Source organism: Camelus ferus, chromosome 9, assembly GCF_009834535.1.
Source record: "Camelus ferus isolate YT-003-E chromosome 9, BCGSAC_Cfer_1.0, whole genome shotgun sequence".
Classification (NCBI taxonomy): Eukaryota; Metazoa; Chordata; class Mammalia; order Artiodactyla; family Camelidae; genus Camelus; species Camelus ferus.
Window position 1 is genome coordinate 30,485,874 of NC_045704.1, and position 26,889 is coordinate 30,512,762.

General features: G+C 50.6%; 1 protein-coding gene across 2 annotated transcripts in view; it reads right to left on the reverse strand.

Moving 5' to 3' along the window:
• ZNF423 (zinc finger protein 423) overlaps window positions 1–26,889 on the reverse strand; it is a 314,357-nt gene that overhangs the window by 189,007 nt on the left and 98,461 nt on the right. For both annotated transcript variants that reach the window (XM_032486262.1, XM_014558254.2), the window contains exon 3: window positions 17,512–17,712. In XM_032486262.1, the coding sequence (XP_032342153.1) occupies window positions 17,512–17,712 (201 nt within the window). The remainder of the gene's footprint in view (window positions 1–17,511; window positions 17,713–26,889) is intronic.

Sequence of the window (26,889 nt, forward strand, 5' to 3'; positions counted from 1 at the left end):
AGATCGGCCAGATGGGTCCAGCTTTGGCCCCTAGAAAGCCCCAGCTCCCATCAAAACTCTCCTTCCCCACTTCCCAGGTCCTTCTTGCCTTCAGAGTTTGCCTGGCGGTCCTAAAGTCCTTGCCACTCAAAGGTTGGTACCCAGATTGCAGCATCTCGATCCCCTGGGAGCTTGTAACAAATGCAGAATCGTGGCCCCTCCCCTTCCCAGACCTGCTAAATTAGAACCTACATTCTCACAAGATCCCAGCTAATCTATATGCACTTAAAAGTTTGAAAAGCATTGCCTGAGGCCATTCCAGGACAGCCCTCCAGGCACTTTCTGTTCAAAAGTCCCCAGGCGTTGGCAGGGAGGCTCCATCTACCTCTAACACCTCCAAGCCCCTGGCCCCATGTCCTCTGCATCCCTGGTGACAGAAGACAGAGCACCTTCATGGAGAGCAGACCAGGTGCCATCAGACAGATGGGGGGGGGGGCTCTTGTCTCCCTACTCAGGTCCAGGGTGGGAAAACAAGAGGGGGAACCCCCATAACAACTCAAACACATGTCAGCCTTAAGTAATCCTTTCAGAAGATTCCAATGTATGCCCCAGGTAAGTCAAGGGGTGATACGCGTTGGTACAAGGCATTCTTCTTGTTATTCTTGAGGGGCTTACCAGCCTGAGCGGACCACGGAATGAGTATAAAATGAGGGCTGAAATGTCTTCCCCTGAACCACACCAATATTTGTGCCCCTCACCCCCAGGCTTAACTTAGGGTGCTGTGGAATTTTGATCCAAGTCTAATATCATAGCTAGTCTCCCAACTGGACTCTAAGCATCTGAGGATGCAGGAATCTGACTCCTTTTTGTAGATACCTCAAGCCCCAGAACTGATCTGGCGCGGTATATGATACCAAGTAAGTACTGAAATAACGCTTGTGAATGACATGAGAGGGGATGGGAGGGGATGGGATGGAATGAAGTGGGATAGGATGGGACAGGATGGGATGGGATGGGATGGGATGGGATGGGATGCAATGGGACGAGAGAAGATGGGGATGAAATGGGATGGAATGAGAGAGGATGGGAGGACATGGGAGGGAATGAGAGAGGATGGGATGGAATGGGATGAGATGAGATGGGACAGGATGGAATGGGGAAGGAATGGAACAGAATAATGTTTGGGCCCAGCAATGCCCCCTTCTCTCCACCAACCATGGAAAAAGTGTAGAAGAATGTTTGCTACAGCAAACAGTCAGCAACAACCTAAATGCCCATCCTAAATTAGAAACAGCCATGGTCCATCCATGCTACGCAATGCCACAAAGCAGTGAATAAAGAATAAGGGAGATCTCTATACCAACATGGAAAACCCTCCAAGGCATAGTACTTCGTGGGGAAAAAAAGCAAGTTGCAGAATGATAGATCCAATATGGTATCATTTATTTTTTAATCAAAAATCAATATAACATTGTCTCTATGGATACACATACACCACATTACATCAAATCCAAGAAACCATAGATTGTAAAATGCACCATTATTTTATGCACCACTAAAAAAGCAAAACAGAAAACACTGTCAATTAAGCCATGACGGGCCATTAATTTTAAGATTCATCTCAATTTCAGAAATGTTACAGTGTATCTTAGAATCTCTGAAACATGGTATTATGTAAATCTTTAGGAGAAGGTCTTAAAGCAAGCCAGCCAAGCATGGTGTCTGCAATTAACTTGGGGGTGGGGGACAGGAAGAAGGAAGCCTTCGCCTTATCCGTATCTGAAATTTTTACAAATAGAATACATTTATACATTAGTGGTATTTAATAATGTCTTAAAAACCTGTTTTAAATAAAAAGTGGCAGAAAGCCTCATCCACCCCTCACTTAAAGGTGAAGCAATGCTGACAATATTGGACCAGCGCGCGAGTCATCAGAGACACAGGGACATTCCACAGTGATAAGTCGGGGTGGGGCCGGGGTGGGTGAGCCAGGGGGATGCTGCAAAGCTTTGAGGAGAAAAGGTAGTGCTTATGAATGTCCAGTTGGGAAAGTGTCACGGAAAAAAGAAACAACAGGAAGAGGACTTGGGGAAACGAACAATTCACCATCGACTCGCAGACCAACATCAGGGCCACTCGGAGGGACTAGGGTTGTCCCCCAAAATGGCTACTTCATCTGCCCTGGCTGCTCTCTGCAAAAGCAGTTTGGAAAGTCATAATGCCATCCTGAGTGCATCACTCACAAGGGATGGCCTCGGACTCAAGCTTCTAATTCCACCTTAATATCCAATTCTGTGTGTCAGGGAGAGCTGAACCTCGGCCGGCAGCAGCCGCGTCACCTTGCCCTGCGCACAAATAAAAATAGCTTTGGTGCTCAGAGCCTAGGTTTCCTTGCCTTATCCTCTGGGGTCCCAGGAGCCGCGCAGCCGGCGGATGGAAACCACGTGCGATATAAATACATAATGAACAAAGAGGCTCCTCAGAAGCATCCTTGACCTTCCTGCTTTCCTTGACTTCTCCCCTGCCGTTGTCCCCAGTGAAGCTGTAAATGGAATGACACTGGGGTGGGGGGGGCAGCCACCGAGTGCCCTCCTTGCCAATTTTTCCAGTACTTCAGCAGTAAAGGGCGTCGATCGGAATGACAACCTACTCAATTCTCCATCAATGCAAATAACAAAGTTTTGGCAGCACAGGATGTGATCTGAACAGCTACACCTGCCAGGAGCCGGGCCTGGTGTCTGAGAGATTTGCTCCTCTGTGCCCATAATCTGCAGCATTACAGTGCAAGGCCACATCGCTGACTAACACCACATCCTACAAAAAGAAAACCAAACGCCAAACCGCCACCCACCGGCCAAGGCCCTAAGGCTCTGAGACAAACGTGTGGCTCGTATTCCTGCAAACAAATCCACACAGGAAACTTCCCCCTTTTACAAATTGGGGATAATCTCCAAAATCTGGCTTCTCAGCAGCATCTAAGCCAGCTCCTGGGGCGGGGTGAGGCAAAGGGCGTTGGACATTGGCCCCTCCAGGTCCACCCTCCACCTCGTCCACCCACTCCACCAACAGCCTGCTCAACCTGGGGCTTCCTGTTGGGTTCAGCTGGAGGTCCGGCAGAGACTGGAGGCTGAGAGGGAGCAGAGTTGGGGTATTTATTCTCCCAGCAAGCTCACAGGTCATGGGAGATCTCCTGCAGGGCAGCCCTGTCCTCTGGCTGCTCTCTCCAGGTTCCAGCAAACGCTGCTCCCCTCACCCTGTTAGGTTCTCCAGCATCACTGGGATGTCCCCAGTGCTCCCCTACCCCTGCTGGCTTCCCTTCGCCCCACCCAGCTCCATAACAGCGCTTAGTAAATGCTCCTCGATCGCCCTGTTTGAGTGTGCCATCTGTTTTCTGTGGGGACCCTGACTAAGGGGGTATCCTTTACACAGATTTTAAGTAAATATGTCAACAAGGTGTTTGTTAAGACTGTGATAAAAAGACGTCAGAGGGAGCAGTGTAAAATACGGCATCAGTGAGAGTGATGAGAGAGTTTCAAAATCAGTTACAAGACAAGCAGCCTGCGGCGAAGGCAGTCAGGGGACAGCGCCTTTTTCATCCCTCACTCCCCTACACCGGAGTCCTCAGCCCCTACCCTCTGTGACCCAGTCACTGCCCTTCTCCCTGCAACTCTGCCAGTCCTTCCACGGGGAAGACAATCAGTCCTGGCATGACCCCACGAGATCAACCCCTTCTAAAACCCCCCTCCAATGAATGGAGTTGCCACTCTATTCGTGCTTCTCAAATCCCACCCCCAGGAGCCTTAGGAGTTTCCCACGCTCTGCAGAACTACAGGGAAGGGACCCAGACTGTCATTACGCATTTATCTACTTAACATCGCCATGATCTGTCTCCTCTGCAGAACAAAAGCTTCCTGAGGGCAGGAGTCTGCTCTATCCCTGACACCTAGCCAGGGCCCAGCGCATAGTAGGGACTTTATAACAAACTGTGAAGGTCCCAAATGCAAAATGTCCCTTTCCCCTGGAAGAGCAGAAGGCACCCCCTGGTTTGTTTTATGGTCCCAGGAAGCAGGTGGGAAGAACAGTTTCTGGGGCAAGAAAGGAGGGGTAAGGGGCTGGTGGTTTGGTGGAATTTGAGAGGAAGCAGGCTTCTCTCCAGACCAGAAGAGACCATCCATGAGAACTCCTGGTCCTCAGCCATCCAAGGGAGTGACAAATGGAACAACTTGGCACCACCTTGGCCACTTCTAACAAATCATTCAATACATATTTCCTGAACACCTACTGTGCACCAGGCCCTGTGCAAGGCCAGAGACAGACACAGGCATGAAAAAGGGAGAGATGGACACTGTTCTCAAAAGGGTCACTTTCTGGTAGCAAAGACAGTAATCCCCAAGCAAGTCAAGAAGAAATTTGGAAATAATAAGAGCTGCCTTGAAGGAAATCAAATGGGATGATTTAACGGAGAGTAAAGGCAAGCAACTTTAGCTGGGGTGAGGGGGTGTCAAAGAGGGCCACCCTGGGTAGCTGAGACCCAGAAGGAAGTGAAAGTACCTCCAGGTGGAGGAGAGAGTGGTGCAAAGGCCCTGTGGTGAGAAAAAGCATGTCTGTCCAAAGGCTCAAGAGGAGGAAGCAAGCGGGAAGAGGAAGACGGGAGAGGCAAGACAAGGTCAGGAGGATGGATTCATTCTAAGTGCAGGAGGAGAGGAGCACAGGCTGCAGATGCTCTGGGAACAGATGCTGGGAAGAGGCTGGGAGGCCACAGGCAGATGCCAACCATCTCTCCTCCCCAGCCTCCTACGCCCCTCAGCCACCTTTCTCCCACCTCCTCACCCCTCAGCTCCTACCTGCTCTTGGAGGGGTCAGACCGGCTCCAGCAGATCTGACCTCATCACCGCCTGTCACTCAGCAGCAATGATGTGCACAGCCAACCACTTCCAGCCCCCAAGGTGGCGGGCGTGGGAGGAGGGGCCAGAGTACAAACACTCTCCACAGCCAGCCGCCATCCCCCCACCTGCACAGCTGCCTCCCAGCCTCAGTTTTCCCAGATGCCCCCCTCCCAGAGCAATGATGTCATTTCCAAAGGCAGCCAAATTCTAGCCAGTCAACTCCAAAATAAAACCGTTTAACACAAAATGAAGCATTTTATAATCCCCCGTATATATTTTCCCCTGAGCTGGCACACGGTGTTTCAAAACACTGCCAAAACGCTCAACCAATAGTTTAGCTTTATTTTAGACCAGTGCCGAAGTTAAACTTCAGATTTCCCTGCTCTTTTCCTGTTCCGAAGCCTCCACATAAGCCCCAAGCCTTTGCCGCAGCACCACAGTGGTTTCTCCCACTCTCCACCAAGCCAGCTACAAGGCCAGGCGAGGCCCAGGGTGCGAGCCCGAGGGGAGGGAGGGTGGTCCCCTGCTGGCTGCACTCTTTGAATCGCATGCCCCAGCCAGCAGGAGATAAATTTGCTTGGTTTCTCATTTTGTTTGGGAGTGTGCTTTATTTTTCTGTGTTAGGGTGTCATTTCAGGGATGCCAATCATAGGATCTTGGGGTTTGGAGGAACCTGAAAAATAGACCACTGCCAGCTCCTTGACACCCTCCCCATCCCACTCCCCTACCCCTGCCGTGATCTGATGTATTCATCACCAGGTTTTTAAAGGCTCTTGCCATCAGAAAGTTGCTCTTTATATGTGGGCCAAAATGGGTGGCCTCTACCATTAGTCTCAGTCTGTCCCTTGGAGTACCAAGATTAATGGAAAGAGGGGTCAGATATCTCATTCCCAACCATGTGTGGCACACAGCTTTGCCCAGAGCTTCCACTGGGCAGCCCTCTCCATTAATACGTCTCCTCCAGAGGTGAGAGTAAAAATACCAACCCCTGGATCACCATCATGTTCTGTTCTGAACAGGCTGGGACAGTTCTGAACTGGTGGGACTGGCCAAGCTCTTCCCTAACCCTGAGGTCTGGTCACCTACTCTGGGATTTTTGCTACCTGAGATTAAATGACCCAAGTTCCTTCCCTCTTTGGGCTGCTTCTCCCTGAGAGCATCCAGCACCCGCTGCTTCTGCCAGCAGCACTCTGGTTTCTTCCAGGGAGGATCTCTGGGTCTGCCATTCAGAGCACTCAGCTCAGCCTGAGCCAAAAGCCAACAGTGTTCATCAGAGCCAGGAGACGCGGGAAGACTGGGTCCCAAGGCCTTCGGCAGAGTTCCTGGATTCAGCCATGCCTGAAGCTATTCCCTACAACTGGAATCTCTATTTATAAGGGCCCACAAATCCCCCTACTTGGTTCAAGCAAATTAGGGTTTGAGTTTTCTGACACTAGCCGCCAAGAATCCTGACTTCCCAACTTGTAAGCATGATTTTGAGTCCTCCCCTTCTCCATCTTCCCCTGAACCTCTCTCCAACTGTGGTCTTTCCCGCAACACCAGGAACAGAGCAATCGTCTCCTCATCCTGCTTGCTGGCGCAGCCTCTGAGCACATTAACCGTTTTGGCCGGGAACCAGCTACCGGTCCTCCCCTCCCACACTGCTGACTGGGGCCTTGGCCACACCACAGCGCCACCACAGAGGGCACCCACCGGTTCTGCAGAACCAAATAACTACAGACAGGTCCGTTTAAGAATCTCCTGGCCAAAGTCGGGTAAGGGCTAGGTGTTATAAATGTAAGCTCCAGGTAGGCAGGAACGGTTGTCTGTTTCACTCACTACTCTACCCGCCGGGTCTAGACTAGTTTCTGGCTCATAGTAGGTCCTTAAAACAATCATTCTGTGAATGAATGAATACACGTCAGGGCTGCTACTGTTCCCTTTGACTGGTAGCTGGCTTTGTTTTTCTGGGTGCCTGGAGTTGTAGGCTAAGGGGCATAGGAACAGGTCATCAGTAGTTTTCAGCTCTAATAAAGGACTCTGGTAGGACAGTTCCCCCCTCGCTGTCTCTTTTACCCCCGAACCAGGTCAGGATCCAGCTGGAGGCTACCCTTCTCTTCACCTGCAGGCACTTCTTCTCAAAGCTTTTCAAACATCACCTTGTAGGTAACCGAGACTGATTACTCAGGGAACACAATCTTCAGATCTTTATGCCCCGACAGGATCCGGAATTAGCACCAGCCCTTCCAGGAGAAAAGTACCAGGGCCTCTCCGAGGGGCTTTGGTCTTTGTGTACCGTGACCATCGGTGACAGAGCTGGTAGCAAGGGGCAAGGAGCGCTGGGCTGATGAAACTGTGGCTCCTGATGGGCAAGGAGGAGCTGTGACTCGACAGAAGCCCCACAAAACTGTCCCTGAGTTTGCCCAGTGACACTGAGATTTGGAGCTTTACATGGACACAATGGGGGCAAGAATTTATCACTGAAATACCTGCAGAATAAGGAAAATATCTTGTTATTGAGTCTCTGGAATACTCGGGCTGCACCCCTCCTTGCCCCTGACGCTGGCGGATGGTGTGACTTATGGTAACACCGGGTATCCCGGAATGCGGCTGTAGACATACAGCACAGCAGACTGATGTCACAGCTGCCTCTCCAGCCCGGCCCCAGGCCTGCCCACGATGTCCGGGGAGGCCCAGTAGCCGGTGGATGCCACCAGGGCATGGTGCGCCTCTCTCCCAGAGCTCTGCCCTCAAAGGACCAAGAGGTAGAAGTTCGGGGATGGGAGGCTGGGCTGGCTTCTGGGGGACCCCCAAAGTGGGGGCATAACTTCCACGAAGTTTGTAACAGTTCAAGGGCCAAAGGCACTTCTCCACACGAGACAAACAAAGAAAAAGTCGAGTCCAAATGGAGTGAAGTTTCTGAGTCTGGAGAACTCAAATGTGGTCAGCTTGATGGGGGCTGCCCCTGCAGACAGACAGTCAGTGAGCCAGCAGGACCTGCACAAAGGGCCACCCATCAGAGAACATGTGAGTGACCAGCAGCCAGCACCAGTCCTCTGTCCAGCCTCGGGGCTGCACTATCAGATACCCCCTGGGGCCAGCGGCCAAGCCACCACCTCCCCAGTGACCCTGGACCAGTCAGTCCCCCTTGCTACAGAGCCCAGCCCAATCAGTGCTTTCAGACTGCCCAGGGCTTCTGAAGAGGAGGCTGGAGAGGACATGAGGGGGTTAGTGGGCAAGTAGGCGGAGTTCAGAACCTCCCACACTCCTTAACAGAGCACTATGCATTTATCTGCTTTAGATACTGGCTGCAGTGGAGTATGAGGGTTTGAGGACAAGGCTGGAAACTGCTGAGCTAGATGATCTTTGGAAAAATCTGCTTCCTTAAAATTCTGGGATGCGATGACTGGATGCTATCAAAGCACAGTGAATGGACTTGATCATCAATACCCAGCAATCTGGCATTTGATTAAAGTATTTTACTGCCTCGTGGGTGCCTGCATGTAACTCCCTCCTGCTAAAGAAGACAGTATTTCCTGGCCACCTTCCTGGAAAGCCCCTCCCCAACTCTCAGTCCCAGGGGTCTGTATGGAGCTGCCCCCACCCAGAACTAGCTAATATGCATGTCTTTCTCCCCCTGGCCACAGTGATGCCTTCAGAGGGTAAGTCTTGGTCATGGTTGCTCCACCAGAACTCAGCCTCAGGATTAGAAAGAGGCTGCTCTTTCTCTGGGTGAGGCTGAGTTGGGAAGGTGGAAGCCCAGAGGTAAGAGATACATGCTCCACACATGGTGATGGGCTTTGTGGAGATAGCCCTGGGGCATGTCCCTGGGGGACCAAGCTTGAAACCAGCCTTACTTCTCAGTTCCTTGAACCAATGAATCTTCTTTTATCTGCTTATCAGTTTGAATTGAGTCTATGTAGACTGAACATTAACTGAGGACCTACTATGTGCCAGGCAGCCCAAAGGATCATGGCGACTTCATCTCTCAGCTAGACTGCACATGCCTTGTTGACAGGTTCTCTCACACTCGCGCACGCACACACACACAGCCCTGGGCATATAGTAGGTATGGGAACACTATTTGCTGAAGAGACATGTACCCTATGGAATCTTCTAAGTGCAATGGATGACAGCAGGCAGGACCCAGACCACACCAGGAATACACAAGCACCCAGCCTGAGGGCCAGTGTAGGATTTCCTTTTCCTCCAAGGACCTTGAGGTCCTGGTGGGTGTATATTCTGGACCCAACAACAGGAAGCCAACAGAAGCTTTGGCTGCTGCCAGGAAAGGTGCAGAAACCAGGGTCCAGCGTGGGAAGGACAGTTCAATCCCCCCCACTCCCCCAGAGCATCTCCAGGGTCCACTCACCGAGGCTCAGCCCAGGGATGCTTGCATAGAAACACTCCTGTGTCAGGAACCACACCTGGATTCCACCCTGGCCTACCCTCGGGCACAATGATTCAGAAAACCAGCATGGTGGTCCGGCTGGCTGTGTGGGAAGAAAGTAAAAGCGTCCCTCCTTTTGGAGAAACCCCAGGGCTTACACAGAGACACTTATTTTCCCATGGAAACCAAAAGAAATGTGGGCTCTTCACACCTTGACCCCTGCCTTCGATTTGGTATCTGACTTTGGAAAGACCCACGGGCACAACCGTGCGACAGCAGTGCTTGCTCTGCATAATCAAGGCAAGGGGGGCGCGTTCTGTAAACCTGCACGTTTCACCAGCACCTGCGAAACAGCTCCCTCCACAGCACTACCAGGAGCCAGAGCACAGCCGCCCAGGTAGAGCCGCAGCCCCAAGCACAGAGGGCAGGGAGCAGACAATTTAGGGAAGGTTCCACTCTCACCAACCACCAGACAGACCCAGGCTGGCCAGTCACCCACCCTCCCAAATGGCAATGCGCTAGCAGGTGGACACACAGAGTCAGCATCTTCCCGAAGAGCTGTGGGGAGTGACATCTCTGTACATGGAAACACCTCTGGAAGGCACTGGGGAAGGCAGCTATTCGAAGGGCACCCCGGCACTTCATCTTACAAATCAAAGAATGCTTTTGCTGGGGAGGGTATAGCTCAGTGGTAGAGGGCATGCCTAGCATGCACGAGGGCCTGGGTTCAATCCCCAGTGCCTCCATTAAAAATAAATAAATAAATAAATAAATGCCTCACCCCGCAAAATCAAAAAAGAACGCTTTTGTGAAGTGAGTGCCTTCTCCAAAGAGTCAACGTTTATTTAAATAAGCAGTTTCCACACCCCTAGCACCCAGAAGAGTCCTCACACATAGCACACACTTGATAAATATTTGCTGAACAAATAAACCATCCCTTCCTTCTCTACCACCCTCTTCTGATTACACATTAACTGAAGACCTACTATGTCCAGGCATGCTTCCTGGAGCTTTTATTTTGCCATCTCATACCTCAGAGCCCCTCACTCATGGCATTGCCACCATATACCTTACTGCAGCCACCTCCTTCCCTCTCAGGGGCTGCCGCCTCCAGGGACAAGCTCATCAAATATTTATCGAGCACCTACAACGTGTTCCAGCCACAGGCCAACGCAGCCCTTGGGACAGAGGGAAGAACAGCACCCCAAGCCTTGGCATCAAGGATGCACGTCCTCACCAGCGCGACAGGCTGGCGAGCACTTTGGTCTTGGCCAATGTGGTATGCCAAGAGTGGTGTTTTCCTGCGGTTTAAATGGACAGTTCTCTGAATGGTAAAGCAGGTTCTGAACCTTCCTCACTGTTTAAAATCCCACTCCAGTTTCTTCATCTGGTTCCATTTCTGTCCTGTGCACGTGGGAGATATTAAAAAATATCTAAAGACTAGTGTGGCACCGACCAATCTGAGCGGGAGCTGGCTTCGGGCAGACGGGCCTTCGTCCCACTCCTCTGCTGACTTATTGGGTACGTTCTCAGTGTTGGTAGGCGCTCCTTACACACTAAGGGAAAGAGCTTTTGCCTGTGATGTGTGTCTTCAGTTTGATTTACTGCAGTTTTGGCAATGCAGAAGTGTTTTATTTTTATGTAGTTGAATATTTCTGTCTTTTGTTTTATGGCTTTTGGGTTTAGGGTTATATTTAGAAAAGGCTTCCCCACTCTGATACTATTTTTTTTAATGCTCACTTATGTTTTCTTTCAGTATTTTTAAGTTTCCTTTTTATGTTTAGATTTCTGATCCATCTGGGATTTGTTCTGGCATTAGGAGGCACGAGGGATCCAGCTTCCTTTTTCAGGATGGCCACCACTCCACCCCAATTCCAGGTGCTGGGCGATCTTTCTGTCCTCCACTGACCTGCAATGACACCGTTCTCATACGCTAAGTTCCCAGCTTCATTCAGGTCCACTCCTGATCTCTTTTCCATTTCCCTCATCTGTCCCACAATGCTTAGAATCCTACAGCTTCAGAATGTGTTTTAAAATCTGATCTAGTTACCAGGCCTGCCCATCATTCCTCTTTTTTTCGAATTTTCCTTCCCACCCTTGCCTGCCTGTTTTTCCTTAGGAACTTTAGAATCAGCTTGCCCATTTCTAAATAAATCCTACTGTCACTTTCATTGGCTAGTATTAAGTTAATGGGTTAATAAGAGAAATTGATGTATTTCTGATACAGAAGTCTTTCCACTCAAGAACAAGGTCTGCCTTTTCATTCATTTAAGTCCCTTTGGGCCCCTAGTGGTTGACTCTGTTTGTCTGTCCTCTCCAAATATTTGAATGTTGCTTCCTGGGTTTGTTCCTGGTCCTATACATTGCGTGGCTAAGGTAAGCAGGCTTTTTTTTTTCAACTCCACATTTTCTGAGCGGACGCTGTTTGCATGCAGGAAGGGTCTTGATGCGGGGATATTAATTGTGCTCAAGCCCCCAGGCCTTTTGCACTGCGAGATGCCGGCTGACACCAAGGCTCTGTGAGCACTCCCCACGGGCAGGAGGAACTCGCGCCCTGCACCTGTGCACTTGGCAGGGCATCATCCAGCGGCTGGCCCGTGCACCCACTCTGTTTTGCCCAAATGGAACCAGTACGAGGGGCACCCCAAGCACTAAGGCAGGGAGGGGCCCCACTCACGCTGCTGGAGCAAGAAAGGGCCTGAGCAGGCACACAAAGGCAAGCTCTGGCCAGCCAGCAGACAGGAACAAGGCTGGCAAAGGTGCCAGCTTCCACGCAGCCCAAGCCCTGTAATTAGGGCCCACAGGTCACTCTGGCCACAGCTGAACAAACCAGGGTGTAATTAACTTTCCACCCAGCTTTTTACACAGCAGCATTTCACCTTCGCCAGGAAAGGAGGGTCTGCCTTTCCGAAAGGGCTGGGGAAATACTCCTTCATCCCAATCCTCAGGAAAGGCAGGAGGAGTGAGGAAATTAACCCATAGGGAGCACATTTTTCACTGTTGTTATTTGAACAAATTCCTCCCTCTTTTTTTTTTTTTTAAGTTGAGCCATCAAAAAAGCTGTATCTGTCTTGAGTTTAGTTAGAAACTGCTCACTGTCCCCAGCCTGTGTGCCTAGCATGAGCTGTACAGACCTCAAATCTTAGCTCAAGCTCTGTAACCTTGAGCAAGATCCCATAACTCTGAGCCTCAGTTGTCCAATGTGTAAAATGGGGAGGAATGATGAAAACTAGGAGCTCCCTGCTGGGATTGTTGTGAAGATGAGGTGACGTCATTCCTTCATTCAGCAAGTATGTATTAAGCACCACTGTGGGCCAGGTGCTGGGTCAGGACCTAATAGGGAACAAACCAGACACGACTCGTATCTTCATGAAGCCCAGTAATAGCAGGGGAGATGGGAGAGAAACACATGGAAAACAATCACAGAATAATTACAGGCTCGCTGACTGCCGCGGACTGCGTGGGGCAGAGGCTGCAGAGAGAGCCATGGGGTCGTCTGCAGGGGCACGTTCCAGGGTGGTGATCTCAGGGCCTGACATGTGACAGGTACTCAAAATACAAAGAATGTCAGAACTGCCGCCCCCTGAAAGTCCCTGGAGGGTGGCAGGGCCCCCGTGTACTTCAGGGCTGCCCCTCTGTGCCCACTGAGGACCTGGCCTGAGTCGGAGATGAAGAAATGACACCTGGCGAGAAGAAACCAATTTTTGGCTCCCACCTGGTCCTGAAGACAATTTCTATTTTGTGGAGCAAGTGCCTGGAGCCCAGAGTTAGAAACCTCAGTCTTTCTAAAGAGACTCCATCTGCCTTTCCTTGCCTATCACAAAACCCCAAATCATGCCAGCGGTGCCTTCGGCAAAGAGGTTAGGGACCTCCAGAAGCCGCCAGGCGCTCCAGCCCTGGGGACCCGCGGTGCTGCAGGGTCTGCACACCGCACAGCCCTGCTGACAGCTTTCCCGACAGTTAGGAAAGGCAGTTCTAAAGCACTACCGTGTAGATAGATCCAGCACCCAAACGTCCTCGGGCAGTCAGCCTCGTTAATTCGGGCCAACTCGAGGTCAATCTAAATCACAGAGTATCCTTAAAAGGTAGGTTTTGTACCAGGAAGTGGTAAAACATTCCACCTGAATCCAGTTTGGAGGTCCATGGGTGACCTGCTTCAGTGAGCACATAAAAATTGGAATCGGCCCCTGAGTAAATCAGGCCTCTCGCGCCTGCTTCCACAGTGCCCAGGGAGGTTCCCAGAGATACTTTCTGAAGCACCTGACACCCTCCTGGCTCCTAGAAAGGAATGGAAAACACCCCCTGCAATCATTTACAGGGCCCAAACGTGTTTGGCCAATCCTGCATAGATTGCACCAATGTAAACTTCAGTTCACTCCCCGTTCCCAACATTATTTGAATTGTTGGGACCAAAATGAATGGGGACTTTATCATCAGTCCAGAAAGCCGCCCAGTGCTCTGACCATTTCCCCACTTGGTATCCACAAACGATGCTCCATCAGGAACAGACAAGCCCACACATCAAGGCAGCCTTTATCTACTCTGCTGCAAAAATCCTAATCTACCGGCACCTTGGTCTACATGTGCTGTTTTCATGGTATATGGGCCCAGAATTACCCACTCGAGCACTGCTGCTTAAAAGAAAGAGGGCCCCCCCAAAGAGGGTAACGGAGAAGACCACGTCTCAACATGGGGATCCACGCAGAAAATGTTCAACAACAAATGCCAAACACAAGATGGTAAGTGCCCATGACTCCAGGCATGTAAACATTTGTTATCCTGTGGGCAGGGGCTGGAGGGGAACAAAGAGAAATCAAACAGCTGGTGGGGGCGGGAGCATCAGCAGAGAGGACTGGATCTTTGCTTTTTTCATTTTGTGTCATAAAGATGCAATGTCTGATGCCTTGTGGGTTTAAGGTCGGTTTCTCTGTAGACACGAATGAGAGACAGTGTGTGACAGAGAGAGGGAGGGAGGGAGGGAGAGAGAGAGAAATATGAGGTCTTAATGGAGTTGTCTTGAGTTCTCGAAGTCCATGCTTCAACAACTCCTCCTGGACCCAGCATCACCACTTTTGCTGAGGGCCAACAAAACCTCTGGAAATGAGGGTTCTTCAGGGCAGACAGCCCCAGCTCCAGGCGGGGATGGGGGGCTTCTTAAGAATGCCATCACCACCATTCTTGTGGTACGCTGCCCCTTCCGTGAAGAGCATCCCCACCTCAGAAAATCTCCAGACCTCACAGCACTCTCCCTGATTTTGATGGAACAAGGCAGCCCCCCACCCCCACCTGCCACAGAAAGAGCCCAGAGCTGGAGCAGTTTTAAAAAGGACCACATTCGAGATGATGCCCCCCCAAAACATCCGCCCCCTCCACACAGCCTCTTCCCAACACAATGACCACCTGGAAAGGCTGAGCTTCCCGGACGCACCTGCTTGGGGAGGGGTGTGCTGCGTCCATATTCTAGGGGTGGCCGCCCTCTGCAGGGGGCGAGCATGGTTCCCACCCAGAGCCGGATTCCGAGTGACAGGTGCCGCTGCCCTTGGGCCCCAAATCCTGAACATCAGGGAAGCCCCACCTTCCCTGTTAACAAAACTCACTTGCTCCTTCAGAAACATACCTGCCAAGCATACGGAACCCTCCCGGCTCAGCTGAGCGGGGCCCTCTCTGAAGTCCCTCTCTGAAATGGTCTTTGTGGGGCTGTCCCGTGTCCACCTTTCCCTCCAGAGCTTCACTCCACGAAGCAGTGACGCCCACCTGCGTGGTCCCGATGCTGCGACCAGGTGATCAACAATGAGCGCCCAACAGACCCAGAGGCCCTGCTGTTGCATTTTTGCACCAGTTCCAAACTTTTAAAGCAGAAGCCAATTTTTGAACATCTTATGCTAAAGCCCAATGTATAAAACAGACTTTTTAAGGTGACAGCTCTAGGTGTCAGAGCCCCCTCCATCGAACAGGCCCGATACACACCCCCGATAGTCCCAGAGACACCTCTGGGGACACGGTTTGAAAAACCACTGCACAATCCAATGGTGCGGAGGCATCCAGGTAGGAACCTGTTTTGACTGATATGCCAGCAATTCCTGATGGTTTATTCCATCCCTGGGTAATCCTCAGAACCAGGGGAAAGGAAGTCCTCACATACCGCTTCCACGGTAGGGGGACTTGCCCAGACTGTGCCACACCTTTACGGGTGGAAATGAATTTCTCGGGGATGCTAGCCGCCTAACAGAGGCGAGGTCATTTCTTATACTCTTTCGAGGAATCTATGACTCCCTTCCAATGCGCCAGGGTTTGGAGGTATTCCTGGCCCCCACATCCCAATGGAGGCTGTTAGTGGGGTCCTGTCAGGAAGCAGGCAGGGGAATCAGTGAATACCACCAGCGTCGATAAGGATGGCTGGAGATTCTGCAAATGGGGCTGCCATGAGTTCAGCCGAAGTCTGAGGGTGTGGGGAGAAGAGACCACCACTGGGAAGGGTTTCCTGCCCAGGACTGAAGCACAATTAGCTGCAGTTTCTTCTTTCCAACAAAGACCCCTACCTACAGCCCCAAAGTCTCACATATTCCCTTCTCCACCTAGAAATACCACCATTCTCAAAAGTGCCATAAAAGACATAAGAATCTCCTCAATTCTGAGGAACTGGAAGAAGGGACAGCCTGAGCAGTGCCAGAAGTGGGACCCCACTCACTCCATCCAAGAGCTGCAGGGATGCAACAAAGCATCACTTAGCAGGGGTCCTGGGGGGCCCTGCTTTACCAGCTAGACAAGCACAGTGTGTTCTTTTACATTTAGAGAATAAAGAGAATAGCTTTTAATGAGAAGGTCAATTAACTGTTTTTAAAGTAAGTGACAATATCTCATTCTCTTATAGTTAAGATTTCACCTCAGTTCTTGGCTAAATCAAGAACTATGCAACATCTGCTGTTTTCTCAGAACGAGGGACCATAGCCCAGGGTCCTGACAAAGCTCTATCACCAAATCACTATGTGACCTTGGCTCAGCAGTCACCTTTCCCTCTCAATGCCTCAGTACTTCCCACCAGGAAGTAAGAGGACTGGAAAAGCCAATCCCATAGGTCCCTTCCAATACTGACTCTAAACTTACAAATTTGCCATTGCCTCTGCCTACGATTGAAATATCACAAATCCCAAATGACTGAGGTTTGGTTTGCTGAGCCCCCCAAAAGTGCAAAACTGTAAGAGTCCTCCTGGGTCTATTGTTTTGGGTATCAAATCCCTCTAGAGGTGGAGAATGAGGACTTGGACTAGCCAGGGCTATGCGGGTACAGATGTCACTAGAGGAAAAGTCATAGTAAAGTTCCCCAAACACTTGACTTTTAAACTTCCAAGACAGCATGAAAGGCAGAAGAAGCAAGAGTCTGAGTCCCCACCTATCTCCTACCAGCAAATTTTCCCCCAAAACAGATGTCAGGTCCTCTTTAGAATACTGGTCTGAGATTTTAGGCTCTCTCCCCACAAACTAGCATCCAAAGGATTTCACCAACAACCACAATGGACGGAGATGTCTCAGATAGCTGTGTAAGGAACAAGGATGCTCTGGACTCTCTGCTCAGAGCCTGGAAACATGTCAACCTACCCATGTAGCATGGCTGCCATACTCCAGGGGATACACATGCCCCCCATCCCTCCACCCCACACACCCCACATATACCAGAAACACAGACACACAGACACACATAACTCATGAAGTCTTAAATCATTTCTATAAACTGCAGCCTTGCCCACCGTCTCTGGCAACAGTCAGGTCTAGCAGAAACTGCTCCCAGCCACACTTCTCCTACCCACAGAAGCAGGAGGACAGGTGCAGAGGTGGAACCGGGTCCCTTTCTGCACACATTCCTCTTGCTCTTTGAAGTCCTCCCTGTCCCATTACACACCCTGCCTCAGAGCTCACTCCTTCATGCAGCTTTCCACACTTAAGCTGCTTAACTTTTCACTAATAACCTCTTAATTGCTGGGATTCCAAAAGGCCTTCCAGAAATCCAGGGTGCAGACCTACCCACTTATGGCCCACATGCTATAGACTGCAGTTTGGGGGAGCAAGGACAGGGCACCTCTACCTAACTCCTGCCTGCTGGAAAGCTGTTGCTTTTATTTTTAATTTTGTTTAAAAGGGTACCCAAGACACCACAATAAAATGACATTAACTGTAAAATTACATTATTAATTCTTTAATCTCACTTGAGGCTTCAAGCTGTTGCTATGTCCAATTATCCGTGTAACCACCTGTCAGAATCCCGGTGCTATTTAGCATTACCTCCAGGACAGCGGTGGGCCCGGTGGTCTGTCAGGTCTGCCAGAGACTCGAAGTCCTGCTGACAGTGATCGCAGGTGTAAATTGACTCATCCTCCATGTCTTCATCGTCCTCATTTCTCTCCTCTTGACTTGTCACGCTGTTCCTGTCTTCCAGCGCACGGCTGGTTTTTCGATCGCACTCCGGCTCTCCTTCTAGGCCTCCTGCCAACAGGAAGAATACAGTCCACGTCAGCTGACGGGGTCTTGGGAAAGGATTTTAAAAGAATTGCCCCGCATTTATTAAGATACATTTAATTACTCTACCTCCCAGGGTCCATTATTTTTGACACCTCTCAATATATTAATATATGGGGGTTTTTTGTAGCATGCAGTTTCATAATTCTCAGCTAGATTATTTAATTCTTGGTGCAAATCTTCTAGAGGGATTTCCTGTCATCTTCCCTCTGTGCATGGATGCTGGGGGTCATGACTCACCAGGGAGGTGAAAATGCCTTAGCGTTTTGTCTCCTAAAAACCTAATTCTCTTACACACTTGTGCAGAGTTTCCATCAGCCGTTCCTAATGCACCTAAACTTTTAGTTTCCCCCAAAGCCTTGCAGTTTAGAGCTGAGAGGTCTCCTAGACAGGTTCACCTTCCACACAACATGCCTTCCACAGTGGCGATGTTGGCTCAGTTCTTTGCAAAGATGTCCTGATTCTGGAATCAAGGAAGCATGGGTGTTTACAGGACCACCAATAGTCAAACCGCTGCTTAAAATACACCTGAGCCCTCACTTGTGCCCTAGTATCAGCCTAAACAGTGAGAACCAGCCTTGGAATCATTCGACCAACTTCTTTGAAACAAAATACCTGTTCTGCCCTTAGCACCGCGCAGACAAGTGGCTAAACCGCACAGAAAAGTGAGCTACTGGCCATGATAACAAGGCCTTGTCTTTGCATAGCATTCTGTGCATTTTCAAAGCCACAAATACATACACGTAGCCCCATTTCACTCAAGCGACCATGTGGTCCTGCCCCCTGCCCGCGGAGAGGGACAGCTTTGTTATTCCCATTTCACAGGTAAGGCACCTGGCATCTGGCCAAGAGGATGGAACATCCCCAGCACCCTACAGATGTTTACCTCGACATCCTGACTCTTGCCTAGTGCATCTCCCTGCACAGCTGGGGGAAATGGAGCACAGCCTCAATCTGAGCGATTAATAGGACACATCAAAAACTTGTAAAGCCAAGTGCAAAAAAAGCATGGTAAATACAATACACAGAACATATCAGTAATCCCAACAAATGTCAGTGGATTAAAGCTGCCCATTAAAATACAGAGACTCAGACTGGAAAAATCAAAGTATGTGTTGTCTCTTCCCACAGTCTGTCCTGGAAAACAGATGTACCCATGCAGAAACTAGCACCAATTTAAACTAAGACAAAAATCTCTGTTGTGTGTAAAAATATTGATGCAAACATGGATGCATATGCAAGGTGTGTGTATGCACCTGTGTATTGCCCATAACATCCCAGTTACAGAAAAAGGCTTCCAGCACACAACCTTTAAATCCCCGAGGACCGGTCGCCAAAGCCAGAAAGAGAAACGAAGCCAAGAATGCATTCAATTCAAGGTGGAAGCCACAGTCCCATAAATATTTCAATTTAGAAACAGATAATGTTATAAGGGGTCTGTTTCCCCTGCCTGCACAGAACACGCACTTCCAAGCACCCGACATCAAGAACCTACGAACACAAATCAGCTCACTGGAGAGCCAGCTGCCGCCTTCCGAGGCGGGGAACGTGGCATGACACACTGCTTGGAACTGCGCAGAGGCAGTAAAAATCAATGTTTCCATTTGTGGCCCATCAAAACATCTCTCTTCTTACCAATTAAGGGATGTACAATTTTTAGGTTCTTTTATTATCAGAATACGCCAACTCCCGGCAATACAGAAATCCCATTAAAAGGCAGGCAGCATATTTATCTCAGGAAATCTGATCCGCTGCTGCGGCGACGGCAAGAAATAGAAAGCAAAGAAATGAGAAATATCATTTGGAGCCTTCGATATTATAAGTCATCACACAACCATGGTTACACAGTCAAGCGCCTGTCTCTGAAATGCCTAGTTTACAGTCTCTTCCCTTAATAATAATAAACAAAAAAGTGTTCTGAAGGGGGGGAAAAAAGAACCGTAACTCCTGCTTTATCTGCTATGCCAGCTCTCCAGATAAGTTACATTCAGCTCCACGCCTGTGCTACTTTACTTAACACACAATTTAATAGACATATTTAAATTATCCCCTTGATTTTTTTGTTGTTGTTGTTCTTTTTTTGCTTTTTTTTTTTTTTTGCCATATTTACTTGGCAGCACTTTCCATAATAGCTCATCTAATCCACAACTGGAACCACGAACATTACAATGCATTTGATCTCTCTAAATCTGGTACATCCTGTTGACTCAGGAGTAGATAAATCAGAATGTCAACTCTTGGGTTTTTATAAGGCAAAACCCCATAAAGTCATCCAAGAGTATAAATCTGTTTTAAGGAACTGTCACCTCCCCTGCCGCTGTCTCCTAATGGGAAGGCAAGGTGGCTGCACAGAAAGGGGCAGGAGGGGGGAGGTGGGCAACATGGGGACCTCATCACCCAAGGTCTCGTGGATCACATGGCCTGGAGAAGTTTGGGGTAGCGAGACTTCCCTGGTGGCCCAGTCACCGGGGGCCCCCTCTGCTGTGTCGGTGGGATCAGGACCTTGAGTGCAGGAAGCCCTCCATCCAGCTCAAGGCTTTACTGTAGGGCACTCTATGCCTCCCAGTCTCTGAACCTCACCATCAGAAATAAAAGTAAGTGGTGTTATTTTCCCATTTACAGATGAGAAAACTGAGGCTCTGAGCAGTCACCCAAAGCCATGCAAGGGATCAAACCTCCAAGTTCTGATTTAAGTCACTCACCCCTCCCCTAGCTCCCAAGTGGGTCTGAGGACGGAGCTCTGAGGGTGCTAGTCTCTCCGGAGCCCTCTCTGGGGTCTCCTCGTTCCCAGGTCCACCCTGAGCAGCTGCTCAGTGAGCCCCCGGGGCCCTCATGAGTGGACCCTCCCTGTTCCCTTGAGCCCACTGTCCCACGTCCCACCCTCATCTAGCCCCAGAGTCTCTCAAGGGTCCTCGCTGAGCAAGCACAGAGGAAGCAGAGCCCAGCGGCCGCCACCAACCCTACCTGAGTCCCCATCCCACGTGCTGCCTCTTGTTTCCAACATGTGGCCACCTCCTGGGGCTGAACTACAGTTGACCTGAGGTCCCTCCAACTACTGGGTGGCTGACGAAGCAAAGTCAGTGGGCAAGGCCTCCAGGCAAGGAAGGACCTCCCCAAAATGGGCTGCTGGTGCCTTTCCCTCCGGCCCCACTCAATTTCCCCCAGGGGCACCCAGGGAAGGCCCAAGCTAAACAATTTCCGAATAAGGCCCACTCCCTCAGGGCCATGAGCACAGGACAGGAAACAGAATTGGCACCGTAAACACTGACTCTACATCCATTAACAAAGCTCCCTATCTGCCCTGCCTCATGCTGCACCCTGGAAAACTAACAACCTAGTTGTTTTCTGATCTGTACACCTCCATCCTTTTGTCCAGGGTTCCACCAAGAACAGCTGGCCTTTATTAAGCCCTTGTTGCATGCCAGGTATTTTCCCAGTGCAGCCCTTTAAGTTGAGCCCATCATAGCCCCATTTTACAGGTGAGGAAACTGAGGCTCTGTGAGATGCCAATGCTTAAGCAAGGCCACAGCAGCAGGTTTCACACACAATTGTGCCTGACTCTCAGCCACTGTACTCCACAGTCTCCCCACAGTAGAGCCTCAATGGAAAAAATGAGCCATGTGTCAAGGAATCTGTAAACCCTCCAAAGTCGTCTACAGGGTCCTGGTCGTGAACCCCAAAGTCCAGCGAGAGCTCCGCTGGCCACTCTGACTTCACGCTTCCTCCTCAGCCACACAGACCTTCATTCAATCCCCTGAACTGCAGGTTTGTTCTGCCAGGGGCTTCACACTCCTGTTCTGCCATAAACATTCACCCACTCAATGGGGCTCCTGGAGGGCCTGAGTGCCCAGGTCTCGCACGTCCCCATCATTCTTTCCCCATAGTTCCCTTCCCATGGCCGTCAGCACACTTGGAGCAATGTTCACTCACACTTTTATAGGCTGACTTTTTACTCTCTGCCTCGCTGTGCTGCCCGCATTGGCCTAGGAGGGCAGCGACAACAGCTCCCATCCCAGGTGCTGTTCTGTAGTGAATCCTTGCCCGCTCCCATCAAAAAGAGGGATCTAAGTTCCCTCCACAATTCCTCTGTGGCTCAGCTGGGCCCGGTGACTCCCTTGAACACTAGAACGCAACAGAAACTAGAATGCAACTTCCCCTGGGTCTCCTGGTCTCTTGGGACACTACCCCTGAGAGCCCAGCCACCCTACTATGAGGAGCCCGGGCCAGTGGAGGGTGTGTTGGTGCTCCAGTCCACAGCCCTAGCTGAGCTCTTCGCGGCCAGCACCAGCTGCCATGGGGGTGCACCACCTTGGACATCCAACCCTGACAAGCTTTCAAAAGGCAGCAGCCCCAACCACCACGTGACTGCAACTACATGAGAAATGCGAGTCCAGTCAGCCCACAGAGCTGTGCAAAATGGTAATTGTTGCTTTAGGTCCCTGAGTTTGGGGATGGTTCGTTACACAGCAGAGGACAGCTGGAACACTCCCCTGTAAGTTCCAAGAGAGCAGGAGCTGTGTTTGGTTTTACTTGGTACTGTCTCCCCAGCCCCTGGGCGACACACGGCGGGCACTGAGTAAATTGTGAATGAATGAATGAGTTGGTTTCAAAGAAACAAGTCTGAATATCAATACAGGTAAGGGCTGGGGGAGGGGAAGTGGCTTCAGTGCTGTTTATTGTGTGATGACAAGTATTAGCTTGAACCATATGAAGCTGCCATTTTTCTAGGTCAGAAAAGCCAAATAATGGCAATCTCAAATGGTTCAATCTAATTTACAATGGGGCCACTCTGTCTTGCCAGCTGCTTCTTCAAAGCAGGAGGAGGGAGGTATACCGACACTGGTGGACCCCACTATACCACATACACCCCACAGATCCTGAGCCTAAGATATGGACTTGAGAAACTTACTATGAGCGGCAGTTAACACTCCGCCTCCATCTCTTGGCATTAGAAAGTAGTGAATTTCCCCACCCCGAGCCTAAACAGCCCCACTGAGCCACTGCCTTTGAGAAAGGGGTTTCATCCCAGATGACAACACGAGAAGGACAGTGGGACCCCACAGAAAAGGTGCACAGCAAGTGACGCCTAGCAAGGAAAGTGGCCCCACATCCTCTTGCGGGAAGAGGCAGCAGAGGCCTAGTCAGGGATGGAGGGAGGGGGCTCAGCCTCCCCTGCGCCATAAGTGGTGCTGACCACCGCGGGAGAACCTCCTGGCACCCTTCCACATTCACACCTTCCCATCCCACCGTCACAGTAATCCTATGAGGAAGGTACAATTGATGTCCCTCCTTTGCAGATGGGGAAACCAAGGCTCAGGACCACACACAAATCACACACACTGGAAAGGGCAGAGCCTGGATTTGAACCCAGGTCTTCTGGTTACAGATCCCAACTCTTAACCACTACACAGGAGGGCAGAAAGGGAATGCCTGTGAGAGCGCTGAGCAGGGGACAGCTGGCTAAGTCCAGTGCCAGGAAAGAGGGAAAGGGGAGAGGCCCCCAGGGGCTAGGCTGCCCGCAGGCTGCCAGGTCTGGGAACAGGACATTTCCTACCTTCTCAGCAAGGATTCCGAAGCTCATGAGTCAGGGCTGTCAGGACCTCCACGCTCCCTGGGGCCGGCTGAGAGAGGCTCAGCCTGAGAACACCAGTGAGGGTCTCTTCCCTCTGGCCCCAGTCCCCAGCCAGCACTCAAGTCAGAAAGAACTCAACAAGAAGGCGACTTCTTTTCCTTCCTGGAAAAGACTGTGGGGATCACCCCACCATCAGAGTGCCCTGGGCACCCTGAGAACCAACCAGGGACCACTGAGGGTCCTGCCCCTGAGGACCCAGGGCTGAGTACCTGCCCAGTGAAGGCAGGAGACCAGGAGTAGCCCCCACACACCCAGGATAGAGAAAACAAAGACAGAGAATGGGGGCGTGAGACACCCTAGTAGCAATAACCACAGACATTCATCCATTCTCTCCTTCCTTCATCCCACAAATACTGATTGAGTGCCTACTCTGTGCCAAGCATAACATATACATATTTGTAGAACGTACAGGATGCTCCCTGGACTCTTTCTTCTTGGTGACCTCAAAGCGCACACAAGGCCTGGTACAGAAAAGATGTTTAATCAGTGTGGGGTGGCTGAACGAGTGCCCAGGTGAAAAAAATGATGCCCAAAGGGAGGGGTAGGTGGTAAGTGCCTGCAGCCTGGGCCAGGGTCAGTCCCGTGTTCCCGTCTTAGCTCCAGGAAACCCCTCCTTGCCCCACGAGTGACCCTGAGCAAGTCACTTCTCCCGCCTGAGGTTGATTCCTTATATGTCAACAAGGAGCCTGATCCTGATGGGCACTGACCTCTCCTGCCTCACAAGGTGGAGGTGAGGCTCACCTGAACGGATGACCATCGATGCGAGAATTGTGCCCACAGCTACACACAGATACGGGTAAGCCAGGAGCCCTGCGGGGTTTCAAGGAGCCCAGAGGAGGCTGGAGCAGGGGCAGGTGGGGAGAGGACAGCGTCAGCAAAAGTGCAAGACCAGGGTGCAGGGGAGGGGCAGAGAGGGGAGTGAAGGCCAGGAATAGTGCCAGGTGAGAGTGGAAGGCAAGAGAGTCAGCCCTGGAAGCCGGTGAGTCCTAAAACAGTCTCCCCATCTCTTCTCCCACCCAGACCTGGACAGGAGATACACCATCCACCTCCGCAGAAATCAGAAACACCAGGCGGTGAATTCTAGATGCATCCAGGGCTTGACCTGGAGAACCCACATGTACAGGGGACACCAGGAGTGCCAGTGTGGAGGAGTCCAGTGGGGCTGATGGGACCAAGTTGCTTTTGCATAAAAATGGCTATGAAGCAGGGGTGGGGGTATAGCTAAGTGGCAGAGCACATGCTCGGCAGGCACAAGGTCCTGGGTTCAATCCTCATTTACAGGAGGGGGAAGAAATTTGAAATATAATAAAATAATTTTTTTAAAGATACTTATGAAGCAACGGCACACACAAGCAGCAGACAGTTGGAGTTACGTTCCAGGGACTGTAAGGAGGACAGAGAAAGAACGGAAACGAATGGCAGGCTTTGGAGCCAGCCTATCTGGGTTCAAATTCACATGCCATCACTTAACAGCTGGGGGACCTTGGATAAGTCACTTACCCTCTCTGAGAAAATTTTAATGAAGTTAAATTATTTTAATGAGGTAGTGCACACAAAGCCGGATACCCGGCGCAAAAGGAAACTTGAGAAAACAGTAGCTATGGTTACTGTCTGCTCTGTTATCATTCAAACAACACACGCGGCATCATGACTCAGACAGGAAGGTGGAGACGTCGCACCACACGAGAGGTCCTGGCAGGAGGCCTCATGGGCTCCTGAGGTTGGAGACTATCAGGGAACACAGCCCCCTGAAAGGCACAAAAATGTCCATACAGACAAAAAAAAAAGTCCACTGGATCAGGAGAGGAAAGTCTTGGCCTCGAGTCTGAGCTCCCCACTTCCGTGTTGTATGACCTTGAGTAAGTGACAAGCCCAGCTCCTCCAGGAAACAGCGTGACCCCTGCCCGGGGTCTATCCCTGCCAGCTCCCGGGCAGACAATGTAGAAGGGTTTACACTTTTCTTGTACTCTCCCCCTGTACGTAGTTTTGCAGGGAGGGGTCTCCCGACAGAATTCACAGTCCAGGCAGGCGTCCACCACTTCCAAAGTGTTTATCCTGCAGCAATATTTTGCTTTAATAGAGAACAAACAGTCTATCCTAACAGCCAGAATGTTTCCTACAAACAGTGTCACCAGCAGCACGTTCCCGAGAGCCAGCGTGGAAGGAAGCACTTTCGGAACCCGGGCACTGGGTCAAACCCCTGGCTAACCCTCAGCTCGGTGTTTGGTCCCTGCTTGTAGAGAAGGACACGTCTCCATGAACAGTTTCTCACGCGTGCCTGGGCTGCTGGGAGGGCGGCCGGGAGCGGCTGGACTGGGGCTGGGCAAGCAGCCTGCCAACCCCAATTAGACACTCTGCTTGTGCATCCACTGCCGGCCCCAAATTCCACAAGGCAGCCACTATTTATCTTCAGGTTTAAAATATTTGCAGTGCAGGCAGCAGGGTAACATTTAACGCTCAGCCTAAAGGGTTCCCTTGGCAGCAGAGCTGTAGGCAAATATTTTAACACATAATTTGCTGTCCAAGTTCTGCTTCTTAAATAAGGAAGCAACTTCTGCAGAGCTCTCTGGCATGGGGGTGCCTGTTGCCCCCGTCAGTGCTGATGGCTCTGTGGATGGAATTTCAAAGCCACAGTCAGTCAGACACTGAATCTGACCTGGGCTGCATCACACAAGCCTGGCTGGGATGCTCCATCCTGGTTGACGATGCCAGACTGGGCCCAGGGCACCCCCATCCATGGGCCTGGCAGACCATGAAAATGACAAGAACCTTCCAGAGAATGTCTCTTTAGTTGTCAGGAATTCTAGAACCTGAAGCAAAAACAATTAGCAGTGTAATGGCAATCCCTTCCCTCAGACCAGAACTTCCAATTCATCTGCATCCTTCACCCTGTGGCCCGTGGAACATTAGACCCATCTTACAGAGGGCAAAACTGAGGCTCAGATGGCTCAGACAGCTCACTCCATCACTCAGATCATGAGCTGGACCAAAGCTCACCACTCCAAAGTCCCCTCACCATTACACAAACATTAGAATGGGCTGGGGGAGCCTGGGGTAAGGATGTACACCCACCCAAGGAGATGGCTCCTGCTTGAATCCTCTACATAATCATCATACAGAAAAGTGAGGCCCAGTACAGACATCAGTTGCTTTTTTTTTTGAAAAGAAGGAAATTCATATTTTTACATGAAATCTCTAGATTTTAAAAGTTGATTTCAAATTTTAAGAAACATGGTGTGTATGAAACAGTACACCTTAGAGGGCTGGATGCAGCCTTTGCTGGGAGGGGATCTTTGCCAGGGAGCATGCCCAGCAAGAGCTGCCTGGCCCCCTGGAGCCAGACAGGGAGTTCAGCTATACAATGATGATAGTGTCCCTTCTTTGGAGATTTAGGACTGGGTTCCAGTTCCCTCCTGTGTGACTTTGGTTGCTTACGCTTCTGAGCTTCGGTCGCCTTGCCTAGAAAATGAAGACAGCATTACCTGCTCGTGCTCAGGTTACAGAAGCTCCCT